The following is a 16,727-nucleotide window of genomic DNA, read 5'->3' on the forward strand; positions in this document are numbered from 1 at the left end:
TCATGTTATTCTACAAATAATTAATTTCCACTAGCCACACAACATAGATCATTTTACTTTTAACTACCAGCCTAACCACGAGCACGAAAAAAATATATATATATTTACAGTATTTCTAAGATGGGATGATGTAAATAAAGCTATGCGGCATTACACACTTCAATGGATATTCCAACCCTGAGCCCCAGCCTGCTCTGCTCTTGCTGATCAAAAACGTTTGTGTATGCTACCTAACCAATGGCTGTGCTGTGTAGACCTACAGTGGCAGTTCAGGAGGAGAGTCAGAGGCTTCTTCCGAAAATATTTAGCCTATTGCCTGTGTTCTGTTCAGTTTGAGAAGGTGAGCACAAAGATGACAAGGAGGACCGGAGGTCAACTTTAATAGCTTGCTACACATAGAATTGATTTAATAAAATAGAAAATGTTTCTTGCCCATGATGTATTTATCAGAGTTTTATACAACAGGTAGTTCTAATCCTGAATCCACCGGCTAAATCGAGGACATTAAAATGCCTATTTACTCTATTCCATCTGACTGTGTAATCCACTGTCTCATCAGCGCAGACAGGCAATTTATAAACTTGATCTCTGCTATAAGAAGCATCTAGACGTTATCCCACATTTCTTTTAGACTAACATTTTGTTTTCAACAGCAGAGATTTGTATTAACCTTGCTGTCTAACATTGTTTCAATATTCAAATTTGATCTCCAGCTGTCCCATAGTAATGAACATGTTGGGAGTTGGCACAAGACAGACAGGCAGGCAGCGTTTCTCAGCCAGCCAAAATCATGAATCACCTTGCATCACCTTTATGGATATATTCAAAGAAATGTAAATTGAAAAAATATAAAAATGAAACAAAGTGCAGCTAGTTTGCAGTCTTTCCAGTTTCAGTTTGAAGTGATTGTGTTAGCTTTGTTTTTGGCTAGCTCCTCTGAAGAACAGTGCCCTGACAAGAGAGCACATTTTCAATACCAGGTGAAATCGCGCCTCATTGGCTCATTGTTATGGTTGTATCCAAATAAATGTCACTAGAAAACAGCTTAAACAAATGCAATTGCAGCTACTGTTGTCATTCCGGCTGCACTGTTTCACGTGACTGTAAGTTAGCTGAAGTTGGCTATCTAGCAAGCAAGGGATAAGAACTTTGCAAGACAGTATGTCAATGGAACATTTAAAATGAATGACTGGGATCTTACATGGTCAAGGTGACTTCTTTCATAACCATGTGTGTGAGGTATAAATTTTTGTTTGAAAGTAGATTTGTTTGAGACTACCAAGAAACACTATGTGAACCTGATTTAGCCCAATGCATTAAAGGTTCAGCCATGGAAGAAGAGTAGCCAGCAGTTAAGGCTTACATTTTTTTCTGTGTCACTAGGAGATCTTTCCACGGTGGTCTGCGAACCCACAACCTTCTGGCCCGCAGCCCTGTGCGCTATTAAAATTCCTGCGTTGCCATGTAATGGTTACAGGATGAAGAACAGTTTCTAAAACTAAGGCTCTGGTCTGTCCAAGAAGTGAGGGTAAACAGTAGACATGTTCTCTGCTATCCACTTTGTTTTAATTACGCCGAACAAAAAAAAATGAAACGCCCCATGCAACAATGTCAAAGATTTAACTGAGTTGCTGTTCATAAAGAAATCATTAAATTGAAATACCTTCTTTAGGCCCTAATCTTTGGATTTCACATGACTGGGAATACAGATATCTTTTTTTTAAAGATAGGTGCATGGATTTTGTGTGACCACCATCTGCCTCATGCAGCGTGACACATCTCCTTCGCATAAAGTTGATCAGGCTATTGATTGTGGCCTGTGGAATGTTGTTCCACTTCAATGGCTGTGTGACGTTGTTGGATATTGGTGGGCACTGGAACACGCTGTCGTACATGTTGACCCAGAGCATCCCAAACAGGCTCAATGGGTGACATTACTGGTGAGTATGCAAGCCATGGAAGAACGGTGACATTTACAGCTTCTAGGAATTGTGCAAAGTTCCTTACGACATAGGGCTGTGTATTATCATGCTGACAGCAGTTGAAAGGCATGACAATGGGCCTCAGCTTCTTGTCTCGGTATCTCTGTGCATTCAAATTGCATTCTCTGGCAACAGCTCTTGTGGACATTCCTTCAGTCAGCATCCCAATTGCACGCTCCCTCAAAACTTGAGACATCTGTAGCATTGTGTAGTGTGTACATTTTAGAGTGGCCTTTTATTGTCCCCAGCACAAGGTGCTGTTTAAGCTTCTTGATATGGATTATCTTGGCAAAGGGATGTAAACACATTTGTGAACCACATTTTGAGAAATATGCTTTTTGTGATCATGGAAAATTTCTCAGATCTTTTATTTCAGCACATGAAACATTATATTTTTGTTCAGTATATTATTTTGAGTACAGGGGAGGCTCTTGTTTTTTTTTCAAGCATTCATGGAGAGGTTAGGTAAAATATATTTTACTGATGGGAGAGCCATCTATTTTCATTTCAGAGAGGTCCGATTTTCTCCATGTTACCCTTATTATAAATAGTGTTCACTGCCTTACAATAAAAACCTTACAGTGCAATACATTTGATACATTTTATTTGTAGATTCAATTAATGATAGAGGTCAAATGAATTGCAGTAAAGGTAAGCACCAACATTTGATAAATATGTTTAATAAACAGTGCATAACCAATTGTGAAGGATGCATTGCATAAAGATATATCTGTGAAAATAATGCATTTAAAAAATGGAAATATTAATAAAAATATATCCATGAAAAGTTAGTCAAGGATATGTTTTGCATTATTCTGCAAAGGCATACCGCAACACGTAGTTCTCGTCTATTTTAATATCTCTTACAATAAAAACAGTGTAATACATTTGATAAATTTGATTTGTTGATTTGATTAGTACTAGAGTTTTAGTAAGTAATACAGTCCAGTTACATCTTCTTCTGACAAAGTAGAAAGGGAAACGAGGTGTCTTTCTCCCGGGTGTGAGCTGTTGTGTACATGGGGAAGAGCAAGAGAAGGACGTGCTGCTGCCACAATTCTTACAATTCAGTGACCCTCTTCACCCTCTTCATTCTCATTATTCAGTTAATTGAAATTAAAATAAAGTTGTGCACAATTATCAGTTTCTATCTAGTTTCTATTGCCGATTCATCCGTTGATGTTATTCATTCACTGAGGAGGGAGACACGTTAGCACCTGGGTGCCAACGCATTACGCCATATTGGTATTTTCCATTTAAAAAATAATTTTCCAACTTGTGAAGTAAATCTTATTTTCTGTAAATGGAGTGTTATAAAAGGGTTCGGACACTTTTTTGTGATTTGGCTTGTTTTTTTTAGAAACATGTGACTCTGGTCACTACCTCACAGGAGAGCCATTAGAAGGTAAAGTTTTTTTTAGGACCACTTTCATGTGCTTTAATAACGAACTTGTATACAATCTGTAAATACAAATACAATTGTTGAATTACAAGCCTAGTTGGTTCATTCAACTTTTTCACCCAGGACGCTTTATCTGGACATGGTAGTAACTTTAGCATTATGCCTTCTAGTTACAATCGCTGTACTCATAATATACAGGAGAACCTTATGAGCCTCATGGTGAGGATAGCAGTGCTGCAAGCCCAGCTTCAGACACAATCGTTAGGGTACTTTAAGTGTATGAAAGGATGAAACAGTGTCTGTGCCACCAATAGGTACAGATAGTAGTATAAATCCCCTTGCACAGTCCCCGCAGCCGGACAATTTTCTAATGGCTTCTGGAAGGAAATGCTGTAGGAATGCTTAACTGGTGTCGGTCATTCATCCAACAGAAACGTTCAACCTGTTTTACCCATTAGGCAGCGAGTTGGAGTCAGAGACTGAGCTGGTCGCTCCTCCACCCATTACGGGGTCTGAAACGCCGTAGCCTCCCACTATTAGCTCTGAAAACCCTAGTCATTGGCGACCCGCAGTATTAGACTTAAAAAAGAATGTACCAGCGATCATACACTGTTTATCAGGGGGCCGGGCTACCAACATTAAGGCTAATCTAAAGATGGTGCTGGCTAAGGCTAAAACTGGTGAGTGTAGAGAGTATAGGGATATTGTTATCCACATCGGCACCAATGATGTTAGGATGAAACAGTCAGAGGTCACCAAGTGCAACATAGCTTCATCGTGTAAATCAGCTAGAAATATGTTTTGTCATCGAGTAATTGTCTCTAGCACCCTCCCAGTTAGGGGGAGTGATGAGCTCTACAGCAGAGTCGCACAACTCAATCGCTGGTTGAACACTGTTTTCTGCCTCTCCCAAAATATAGAATTTGTAGATAATTGGCACTCTTTCTCGGACTCACCCACTAACAGGACCTAGCCTGGCCTGCTGAGGAGTGACGGACTCCATCCTAGCTGGAGGGGTGCTCTCATCTTATCTATGAACATAGACAGGGCTCTAACACCTCTAGCTCCACAATGAGATATGGTGCAGGCCAGCTTAGTGGAGTCTGCCACTAGCATAGTCAGCTCAGCTCTCCCCATTGAGGCCGGGTCCGTGACTCGATCTAGGATGGGGAAAAATAAACATGGCGGTGTTCGCTCTAGCAATCTCACTGGAATAAAGACCTCAATTCCTGTCATTATTGAAAGAGGTTGTGATATCTCACATTTCAAAATAGGGCTACTTAATGTTAGATCCTTCACTTCCAAGGCAGTCAGTTATAGTCAATGAACTAATCACTGATCATAATCTTGATGTGATTGGCCTGACTGAAACTTGGCTTAAAGCTGATGAATTTACTGTGTTAAATGAGGCCTCTCCTCCAGGTTACACAAGTGACCATATCCCCACGCATCCCGCAAAGGCAGAGGTGTTGCTAACATTTACAAAATGACAGCATTTTCGTCTTTTGAGCTTCTAGTCATGAAATCTATGCAGCCTACTCAATCACTTTTTATAGCTACTGTTTACAGGCCTCCTGGGCCATATACATCGTTCCTCACTGAGTTCCCTGAATTCCCATTGGACCTTGTAGTCATGGCAGACAATATTCAAATATTTGGTGACTTTAATATTCACATGGAAAAGTCCACAGTCCTGTTATAGCTGGAGTTTTCTTCCTGTCTTATCTGGTGTCCTGTGTGAAAGTAAGTATGTTCCCTCGAACTCTCTCTCATTTTCTATTCTCTCCTCTTGGAGGACCTGAGCCCCAGGACTACCTCGCCTGATGACTCCTTGCTGTCCCCAGTCCACCTGTTGTACCCAGTCCACCTGCTGCTGCTCCAGTTTCAACTGTTCTGCCTGCAGCTATGGAACCCCTATCTGTTCACCGGACTTGCTACCCTGTCACAGACCTGCTGTTTTTGACTCTCTCTCAATTCCTCACCTGCTGTCTCTAACTCTGAATGATCGGCTATAAAAAGCCAACTGACATATACTCCTGAGGTGCTTACCTGTTGCACCCACTACAACAACTGTGATTATTATTATTTGACCCTGCTGGTAATCTATGAACATCTTGGCCATGTTCTGTTATAATCTCCACCTGGCACAGCCAGAAGAGGACTGGCCACCCCTCAGAGCCTGGTTCCTCTCTAGGTTTCTTCCTAGGTTCCTGCCTTTCTAGGGAGTTTTTCCTAGCCACTGTGCTTCTACATCTGCATTGTTTAGTTTGGGGTTTTAGGCTGGGTTTCTGTATAGCAATTTGTGACATCGGCTGGTTTAAAAAGACCTTAATAAATTTGATTGATTAACATGACGAGCGATGAGTTCAGATTGGTCTGCCATATAACATGCCTCTGTCTATTTGAGCTGGTAAGTATGTGTAGGTAATCCTGTTTAATGCAGGATTATTTTGCATTTATATCGCATAGTAGATCTGCATAAGTGTAGCTCTCCACTTTCTGGAGGACCAAGTTTTGAAATCAGTGGAATTAGAGTATGATCGATAAGGAGATGGAGAAAACCCCTGTCTCCAGAATACATCTTCAGACTAAGGGAAACCATGGCATCTGTGAGAGGGAGAAGCTTCCATCCATGATGTGTATGGGTAACCTGGTTTCATTTCAAGTTAAAGTGTACTAATGTCAGCTAGCTAACATTGAACCTGATTGGTTAGCTACCTGCATATTGTAAGGGTTGTCATTGGGAGAAAGAGAGGAGGACCAAAGCGCAGCGTGGTAAGGGTTCATGATGTAATATTTAATGAAACGAACTGAACACTGAAATGCAAAACAATAAAGTGAACGAACGAAAACTGAAACAGTACCGTGTAGACCAAACACTCACACGGAAAAAAAACACCCACAAACCAAAAGTGAAACCCAGGCTACCTAAGTATGATTCTCAATCAGAGACAACTAACGACACCTGCCTCTGATTGAGAACCATACTAGGCCGAACACAAAAACCAACATAGAAAAACAAACAGACTGCCCACCCCAACTCACGCCCTGACCATACTAAAACAAAGAATAAAATAAGAGAACTATGGTTAGAACGTGATACATATTCATGTTCATATTCATAGGTTTGGATTATGGTTCATTGTTTGGTTAGCTACCTGATTGGTTAGTTACCTGCATATTCATATTCATAGGTTTGGATTATGGTTCATTGTTTAGCTAGCTAGCTAGCTACATGTCTTAACAAAAGACTCCAATATGCAAGTATCCATTTCAATAGAATTTCACTGCAACAAATATTGAGAGAGGTAGCTAGTAAATTCACTCTGACTATCTACTCCGATTTCAGAGCTTGAGTCACACAAAATGAAATATAATGATAAAATGCAAATGAATTACTTAAAAATCATACAATGTGATTTTCTGGATTTTTGTTTTAGATTCCGTCTCTCACAGTTGAAGTGTACCTATGATAAAAATTGCAGACCTCTCTCTACATGCTTTGCATGCACCTACAGTATGCGTATATATGCGCCTACAGTAGAAACGACAACACGATATACAGAAAATATGGAACTTACTTTGGTAGGAACGCACACATGTCCAAAGTTATTAGTTGTAAGGAAAACAACAAGGCAATGCGAGCACCTGCCAGAAAATTTTCAAATTCGTGCAAGACTGCACAAATATCTGCATACTTGATCTGTGCAAACATTGGTGAAGTGCATGGGCTGGTGCTCGAAGAGAGAAGTTTGTCCATCTCAGTAAAGCCTCATACATGAAATGGGCTACTTCTATGTAAATTAATGAGGAGGCGGAACACACCTCAAATGAAACTGGTGTTAGAAAATCATTTTAAATTGACAAGTTGAAAGCCTATAGATAATTAGCAGACAGCGTATGTTAACTGTCCTGTTGCCTAATAATCACAGTTTGGAACATAGAGTGCATTGTGACATCACGTGCGTAAAACAACTCATGCTGGGACGTCCGTTAGAGATATTTGGAACTCACATATGAAAATGTTAAGAAATAGGTGGTACATTTTGAAGGTAAATTACTTCCAAATCTTTCCTGAAAATGTTTTCAATATATCCCAAACACAACTGAAATACGACTAATGTTGGTATTACTTTCAACTGTTGTTGGTAGTAGATTGACTGTGAGAAAGTCCGTTTTGAGGTGCGTTCAGTTTAATTGAACATTGCTACGTTGCGTAATGGCTTGAAATTAACATCAAGTTTCCCCAAAATGTTCTTCAAAGTTCTTGAACAGAGGTAGCCTACGTTTGCTCCGTTTGGTGGGTGTGGCTTGAAGCTTGAAGGGCAGCGGTGCATTTTGAACCCACAACCTAACCCCTCCCAGTTTTTCAACTGGTCACTCAGAACAGCACTGTTTCTGTTTAGTTGAACGTTGCATTACCTTTCTTCATACTGAACGCAGCCTTAGTGACTTTTCTAGTCCAAAATGAATTGAGATAAAATTATGGTGAGACCATTAGAGTATAATTTTCCTTTGCAAAATTGAGTAAAATGAACAACATAATAGTCCATATTATAAGGATGGTGTGTTATTTAGCAATAAGCATTAACACCTGTATCACAACTGATGTAGCATACAATAAGCTATGGGTTGCCCATCTGTATTTATGCTAAACAGTTGCTAGATCAGTTCTTCGCAAATGTTTTCAGTCATGCCCCGCCTTTCACCATGGGGGATGAATTCAATGAACTGCTACTATTGTTAAACAAAAATATTGTATAAGAATACCTTTAATTCATCAACGAGCAGTACATACAAACACCAGTACCTGGTTTCCCTTCCATATTGAAATCAAGAAGAAAAAAATCACAAAGGATGAATAAACCAGCTTACTCCTATGCATCTCTGTCAATTTTTTATGTCGATCTTCTCAACTAAAATAAATCATAAATGTGGTTCTGGAAGTATTCTTAGGATGACTATTAACATGAGGAGTGCTTTAAGCATTAGCATGAGGAGTGAGCAATCACATTATGTTTTTTCTAAACATACTGAACATAAGGATAGGTGAATGCTGCTGTGCGGGGAGAGAAACAGGCTTGATTGAGCCTACTTCCTGAGGTTCAGAGAAACAGCCCTTCTCTAATTGTGTCGCCTATTAGAAAACCAGTTGAACTAAAGTTTATAATACTACCAACATTGTCTCTGAACTCACAAAATTGAGCCCAATATAACCATTACCAATTACCACTTGTTTTGAGAAAGTGCTCATGTGAGATGCACGTCTTTTCACTTCACAATAGAAACTTTATCAATTGGAAAAATATGATTTTCTTATTTATGATTATGAATTTACCATGTTAAATGTGACTGTACTTCTTTATTTGTACCATATCTCACCGAATGAAGGGTTTGCTAAAAAGAGAGGCGGGAGAGAGAAAGATAGGAGCTATTTCTCCCTCTCCATACAAGCCATGCACAACTTTTACTTCACAAGCCACGGCCTCTGAGGAACGTGCCAAACCAAAAGCATAATTTGTGGCTGGGGGGATCCAATCATAAAATTATGAATTAGTAGTACTGTGTACTGTAAAAACACAGAAAGCCAATAGTTACGGTGGGGAAATAATTTCCAATCCAACAAGTTCATCATGTTCTATTATTGAGGGGGTCAAATTAGTCCGTCTCTAATATAGGGGAAGGTCATGACCCCGCTGTCCCCCCCATAAGTTACATGCCTGCACACACTCATTCACACACGCAAGGTTGTTTGATGCTTCCGCGCTGTACCCGGTTGAATAAGAAACAATGGCTCTCTGTTTCTGTCTTCATCCTTTCCATTTTCCAGTCTTGTCAGCACTGTAGAAGTGATGGGTAAGCCATCCAAAAACCACTAGCTCCTATGTTGACATGTGGCATTAGTAAAATAATGAACATACTGCACTATAGGGAATGAGCTTTGAGTCTCTGTTACTACTCATCTGCCTCGTATTAGGGATTCATTAAATGTATTTTAAACATCTTGCAACCAAATTATAATGATTTGCAAGTAAAAATAACATTTGCAAATGTGTCCAAAGACCAAATGTAAAATTGAGTGTCAAATTGGCCTTCTGAGCATAAAAAAAAGGTCAAAGAAAAAACATTTCTGTGACAGACTAGAAGAATGCTTTCTCCATTTTTTATTTTTTTTATTTATTTCACCTTTATTTAACCAGGTAGGCTAGTTGAGAACAAGTTCTCATTTGCAACTGCGACCTGGCCAAGATAAGGCATAGCAGTGTGAACAGACAACACAGAGTTACACATGGAGTAAACAATTAACAAGTCAATAACACAGTAGAAAAAAGGGGAGTCTATATATACATTGTGTGCAAAAGGCATGGGAAGGTAGGCAAATAATTACAATTATGCAGATTAACACTGGAGTGATAAATGATCAGAAGGTTATGTACAGGTAGAGATATTGGTGTGCAAAAGAGCAGAAAAATAAATAAATAAAAACAGTATGGGGATGAGGTAGGTGAAAATGGGTGGGCTATTTACCAATAGACTATGTACAGCTGCAGCGATCGGTTAGCTGCTCAGATAGCAGATGTTTGAAGTTGGTGAGGGAGATAAAAGTCTCCAACTTCAGCGATTTTTGCAATTCGTTCCAATCACAGGCAGCAGAGAACTGGAACGAAAGGCGGCCAAATGAGGTGTTGGCTTTAGGGATGATCAGTGAGATACACCTGCTGGAGCGCGTGCTACGGATGGGTGTTGCCATCGTAACCAGTGAACTGAGATAAGGCGGAGCTTTACCTAGCATGGACTTGTAGATGACCTGGAGCCAGTGGGTCTGGCGACGAATATGTAGCGAGGGCCAGCCGACTAGAGCATACAAGTCGCAGTGGTGGGTGGTATAAGGTGCTTTAGTGACAAAACGGATGGCACTGTGATAAACTGCATCCAGTTTGCTGAGTAGAGTGTTGGAAGCAATTTTGTAGATGACATCGCCGAAGTCGAGGATCGGCAGGATAGTCAGTTTTACTAGGGTAAGTTTGGCGGCGTGAGTGAAGGAGGCTTTGTTGCGGAATAGAAAGCCGACTCTTGATTTGATTTTCGATTGGAGATGTTTGATATGGGTCTGGAAGGAGAGTTTAGAGTCTAGCCAGACACCTAGGTACTTATAGATGTCCACATATTCAAGGTCGGAACCATCCAGGGTGGTGATGCTGGTCAGGCGTGCGGGTGCAGGCAGCGAACGGTTGAAAAGCATGCATTTGGTTTTACTAGCGTTTAAGAGCAGTTGGAGGCCACGGAAGGAGTGCTGTATGGCATTGAAGCTCGTTTGGAGGTTAGATAGCACAGTGTCCAAGGACGGGCCGGAAGTATATAGAATGGTGTCGTCTGCGTAGAGGTGGATCAGGGAATCGCCCGCAGCATGAGAAACATCATTGATATATACAGAGAAAAGAGTCGGCCCGAGAATTGATCCCTGTGGCACCCCCATAGAGACTGCCAGAGGACCGGACAGCATGCCCTCCGATTTGACACACTGAACTCTGTCTGCAAAGTAATTGGTGAACCAGGCAAGGCAGTCATCCGAAAAACCGAGGCTACTGAGTCTGCCGATAAGAATACGGTGATTGACAGAGTCGAAAGCCTTGGCAAGGTCTATGAAGACGGCTGCACAGTACTGTCTTTTATCGATGGCGGTTATGATATCGTTTAGTACCTTGAGCGTGGCTGAGGTACACCCGTGACCGGCTCGGAAACCAGATTGCACAGCGGAGAAGGTACGGTGGGATTCAAGATGGTCAGTGATCTGTTTGTTGACTTGGCTTTCGAAGACCTTAGATAGGCAGGGCAGGATGGATATTGGTCTGTAACAGTTTGGGTCCAGGGTGTCGCCCCCTTTGAAGAGGGGGATGACTGCGGCAGCTTTCCAATCCTTGGGGATCTCAGACGATATGAAAGAGAGGTTGAACAGGCTGGTAATAGGGGTTGCGACAATGGCGGCGGATAGTTTCAGGAATAGAGGGTCCAGATTGTCAAGCCCAGCTGATTTGTACGGGTCCAGGTTTTGCAGCTCTTTCAGAACATCTGCTATCTGGATTTGGGTAAAGGAGAACCTGGAGAGGCTTGGGCGAGTAGCTGCGGGGGGGGGGGAGCTGTTGGACGAGGTTGGAGTAGCCAGGCGGAAGGCATGGCCAGCCGTTGAGAAATGCTTGTTGAAGTTTTCGATAATCATGGATTTATCGGTGGTGACCGTGTTACCTAGCCTCAGTGCAGTGGGCAGCTGGGAGGAGGTGCTCTTGTTCTCCATGGACTTCACAGTGTCCCAGAACTTTTTGGAGTTGGAGCTACAAGATGCAAACTTCTGCCTGAAGAAGTTGGCTTTAGCTTTCCTGACTGACTGTGTGTATTGGTTCCTGACTTCCCTGAACAGTTGCATATCGCGGGGACTGTTCGATGTTAGTGCAGTCCGCCACAGGATGTTTTTGTGCTGGTCGAGGGCAGTCAGGTCTGGAGTGAACCAGGGGCTATATCTGTTCTTAGTTCTGCATTTTTTGAACGGAGCATGCTTATCTAAAATGGTGAGGAAGTTACTTTTAAAGAAAGACCAGGCATCCTCAACTGACGGGATGAGGTCAATGTCCTTCCAGGATACCCGGGCCAGGTCGATTAGAAAGGCCTGCTCACAGAAGTGTTTTAGGGAGCGTTTGACAGTGATGAGGGGTGGTCGTTTGACTGCGGCTCCATAGCGGATACAGGCAATGAGGCAGTGATCGCTGAGATCCTGGTTGAAGACAGCGGAGGTGTATTTGGAGGGCCAGTTGGTCAGGATGACGTCAATGAGGGTGCCCTTGTTTACAGAGTTAGGGTTGTACCTGGTGGGTTCCTTGATGATTTGAGTGAGATTGAGGGCATCTAGCTTAGATTGTAGGACTGCCGGGGTGTTAAGCATATCCCAGTTTAGGTCACCTAACAGAACAAACTCTGAAGCTAGATGGGGGGCGATCAATTCACAAATGGTGTCCAGGGCACAGCTGGGAGCTGAGGGGGGTCGGTAGCAGGCGGCAACAGTGAGAGACTTATTTCTGGAGAGAGTAATTTTCAAAATTAGTAGTTCGAACTGTTTGGGTATGGACCTGGAAAGTATGACATTACTTTGCAGGCTATCTCTGCAGTAGACTGCAACTCCTCCTCCTTTGGCAGTTCTATCTTGACGGAAGATGTTATAGTTGGGTATGGAAATCTCCGAATTTTTGGTGGCCTTCCTGAGCCAGGATTCAGACACGGCAAGGACATCAGGGTTAGCAGAGTGTGCTAGAGCAGTGAGTAAGACAAACTTAGGGAGGAGGCTTCTGATGTTGACATGCATGAAACCAAGGCTTTTTCGATCACAGAAGTCAACAAATGAGGGTGCCTGGGGACATGCAGGGCCTGGGTTTACCTCCACATCACCCGCGGAACAGAGAAGGAGTAGTATGAGGGTGCGGCTGAAGGCTATCAAAACTGGTCGCCTAGGGCGTTGGGGACAGAGACATTGACTCTGTACCAGCACCCCCCTCATACCAATAGTCACACATCCACTTCCTGAGTGTGAAAGATCATCGGTCTTCTACTTTCAATCAATACGTTTTCTACATCTGCTTTGAAGTGTCTACGTGAGAAACCAATCGCATGTCAGCTTGGAGGTGCTCAATATCACTGTCCGTTCCACGTAAAGATCATGTTGGAGCAGCTGCTTGCAAAGTTACCTGAGGTGAATTTAATGAGGAACATCCCATCTACACATGGCAATAAAACAATTGTGTTTGTATCCACATTCAGTGTGATATGGCTGTGGTGCCTCATGGTGTTAGCACCGTATGCGAAATGAATTGCAACAGAAGTGAACGCATCATTTAATGCAATGGGATACATCCATTTCGTGTTTGAATCATTTCAAATCATTGTAAATTTCGGAAGAAAATTACAGATGACAAACATAGATGCACACTAAGGGGATTTGGAGATCTTTTGTCACAGGCACAGTAGAGCTAATTCACTCCCGCCGCGTTTTAACATATCATTCTTAAATTTTTGTTCTGGTGCATCAAATACAGTCTCCTACAAGCCCATATGTTATTTGGATGACATGTCAAGGTCTCAAAGCTCACATTTATTCCAGGCAGAGCTAAGAATCTCACTATTCACTCATGACTGCACGGCCAGGCACAACTCCAATACCATCATTAAATTTGCCGATGACACAACAGTGGTAGGCCTGATCACCGACAACAACGAGACAGCCTATAGGGAAGAAGTCAGAGGCCTGGCCGTGTGGTGCCAGGACAACAACCTCTCTCTCAACGTGATCAAGACAAAGGAGATGATTGTGGACTACAGGAAAAAGGGGACCGAGCACGCCCCCATTCTCATCGACGGGGCTGCAGTGGAACAGGTTGAGAGCTTCAAGTTCCTTGGTGTCCACATCACCAACAAACTAACATGGTACAAGCACACCAAGACAGTCGTGAAGCGGGCACGACAAAACCTATCCCCCCTCAGGAGACTGAAAAGATTTGGCATGTGTCATCAGATCCTCAAAAGGTTCTACAGCTGCACCATCGAGAGTATCCTGACTGGTTGCATCGCTGCCTGGTATGGCAACTGCTCGGGCACCGACCGCAAGGCCATACAGAGGGTAGTGCGAATGGTCCAGTACATCACTGGGGCCAAGCTTCCTGCCATCCAGGACCTCTATACCAGGCGGTGTCAGAGGAAGGCCCTAAAAAATGTCAAAGACTCCAGCCACCCTAGTCATAGACTGTTCTCTCTACTACCATACGGCAAGCAATACCAGAGCACCAAGTCTAGGTCCAAGAGGCTTCTTGGACCTAGCCATAAGGCTTCTACCCCAAGCCATAAGACTCCTGTACATCTTGTCAAATGGCTACCCAGACTATTTGTTTTGCCCCCCCCCAACCCCTCCACACCCCTGCCACTCTCTGTCATCTATGCATAGTCACTTTAATAACTCTACCTACATGTACATACTACCTCAACTAACCAGTGCCCCCCACATTGACTCTGTACCAGCACCCCCCTTTATGTATATACTATATTTTTTTACTGCTGCACTTTAATTACTTTTCTCTTATTCTTATCCATATTTTTTGGAAAATGCACTGTTGTTTAGGGGCTCGTAAGTGAGCATTTCACTGTAAGGTCTATCTATACCTGTTGTATTTGGTGCATGTGACTAATACAATTTGATTTGATATGATTTGAATCTGTCAGATGCTACAGAGCTTCCCCAGAGAGTTAAGGACAAGGCAGACTCCAAATGTCATACGGGAGCTATTGTGCTGTTCAGCAGTATTCTGAAAATACTTTCCACAATGGATTTATTGTGTTTCCAAATGCACTTTGCAGAATATTCCACATAAATAGAGAACAGACAAAAGGCAATATTGTGTTGACTGCAAAAATTACTTGTAAAAGCTGTTATAATATGCAAATGCCAGTCAGCTGCTGCTTTCCACTTCTCTAAAAGTCACAGTAGTTGCATTCTGACTAACATGTGGTTTTGTCAAAGACCTACAGTAGCTTCACGCATGTACATTTTCGTAACTTTTATAGCCATATGTGTATATAAAACATAAAGCACATACACACGGGAGGGAGGGAGAGATGGCGTGAGTGAGAGGGATGCAAAGGCAGAGGAAGGGTGGCAAAAAAAAGAGGCAGCACAAAATCGAGCAGGAGAGAGGCAAATTTGCAGGAAAATATTATATCTCTAGGATGGGCATGTACAGATGACTGAAGCATGTCAATTTGGATTAAGGGTCTCACTGTCATGAGGAGAGCAGGCAGGGGTGATGGGGGAAGGGTGGGCACATCAGAAGTCAAGGAGACAAGCTGCCACACACCAGATGGGACACCATCTTAACAATTCAAACATAGAGCCGTTAAATATGATACCATTGACACCATACTGACAGACGCGGAACGCAAGACTTCAATCCATAACCACCAACAATCCACGGCGCCATGATGGGTTTTGATATACACTACCGGTCAAAAGTTTTAGATCACCTACACATTCAAGCGTTTTTCTTTATTTTTACTATTTTCTACATCAAGCGCTATGCTGAAACTGGCTCTCATGAGGACCAACAGGAATAGAAGACCCAGAGTTACCACAACCGCTGTGTCTTTGTGAGACACGGTGTGGGTGAAGGGATGATATCTGCATGTTTATTTCCCACTGTACAGCATGGTTTGATTTAATTTGGAGGAGGTGTTATGGTGTGGGGGTGCTTTGCTGGTGACACTGTCTGTGATTTATTTATAATTCAAGGCACACTTAACCAGCATGGTTACCACTGCATTCTGAAGTGATACGCCATCCCATCTGGTTGGGCTTAGTGTGAGTATAATTTGTTTGTCAACAGGACAATGACCCAACACACCTAAGGGCTAATGTACAAACAAGGAGAGTGATGGAGTGCTGCATCAGATGACCTGGCCCCACAATCCCCGACCTCAACCATATTGAGATGGTTTGGGAAGAGTTGGACCGCAGAGTGAAGGAAAAGCAGCCAACAAATATATTTTAATTTGTTTAAGACTTTTTTGCTTACTACATGATTCCATGTGTTATTTCATAGTTTTGATGTCTTCACTATTTTTCTACAATGTAGAAAATAGTAAAAAATAAAGTAAAACCCTTGAATGAGTAGGTGTTCTAAAACTTTTGACTCATGCACACACAATCACAGTTGACACCTGTGTCATTTCAGCAAGTGTTTCTGATCTCACTTACCAATCTCCACACTACTAAGACAAGTTTAGGTTCTGAAAAACCAGTGCAACACTCACATGAGAAGGATTCGTCAGCCAGAACATTGAGGCAGGCAGCCCCATTCTCGCAGGGATTGGGCTCGTAAACTTCCCCTGCAAGATACAAGAACACAGGGTCCCATGGGGTTAGAGAACAACCCTCTGCTCATTAAAATGGTCAGACAGCTGGATCAGCCAGCAGTACTGATGATACTGTCATTAATTATTTTGAGTATCTTGAGTCCTTAGAATTACTCAATAAAAGCCTTGACAAATTCCCTGTGAGTCTTTTTTTTGGCACAATAATCTAATGAGGGAGAATTGGAATCACAAGTCTGATTAGAACTCAAACCAGTTCAGAGATTGAGTTGGTGTCAGACTGGTCACAAGCTTCTATGGGGTTTGTAATATGCAGAGAACGCTACCATCTTCAAAGTCAAAGTTTGCGGGCATGACATTCTAATAGGCCTAGCTTTGCTCTGATGTTTGATCAGCTCTTAAACACCCTCCTCTTAAGTGGATCCATGGGTGTAGTCACTATT

At 42.3% G+C, this 16,727-nt stretch overlaps 1 protein-coding gene across 4 annotated transcripts in view; it reads right to left on the minus strand.

The window, feature by feature from the left end:
* The window catches only part of edil3a (EGF-like repeats and discoidin I-like domains 3a), a 260,282-nt gene that overhangs the window by 205,735 nt on the left and 37,820 nt on the right, over positions 1–16,727 (minus strand). For 2 of the 4 annotated variants that reach the window (XM_036935506.2, XM_036935505.2), the window contains exon 2: positions 16,225–16,299. The exons of the other annotated variants lie outside the window; for them this stretch is intronic. In XM_036935506.2, coding sequence (XP_036791401.1) covers positions 16,225–16,299 — 75 coding nt within the window. The remainder of the gene's footprint in view (positions 1–16,224; positions 16,300–16,727) is intronic. 4 annotated transcript variants of the gene reach the window in all.

This window comes from Oncorhynchus mykiss, chromosome 11, assembly GCF_057628025.1.
Source record: "Oncorhynchus mykiss isolate SJ-2025 chromosome 11, ASM5762802v1, whole genome shotgun sequence".
Taxonomy (NCBI): domain Eukaryota; kingdom Metazoa; phylum Chordata; class Actinopteri; order Salmoniformes; family Salmonidae; genus Oncorhynchus; species Oncorhynchus mykiss.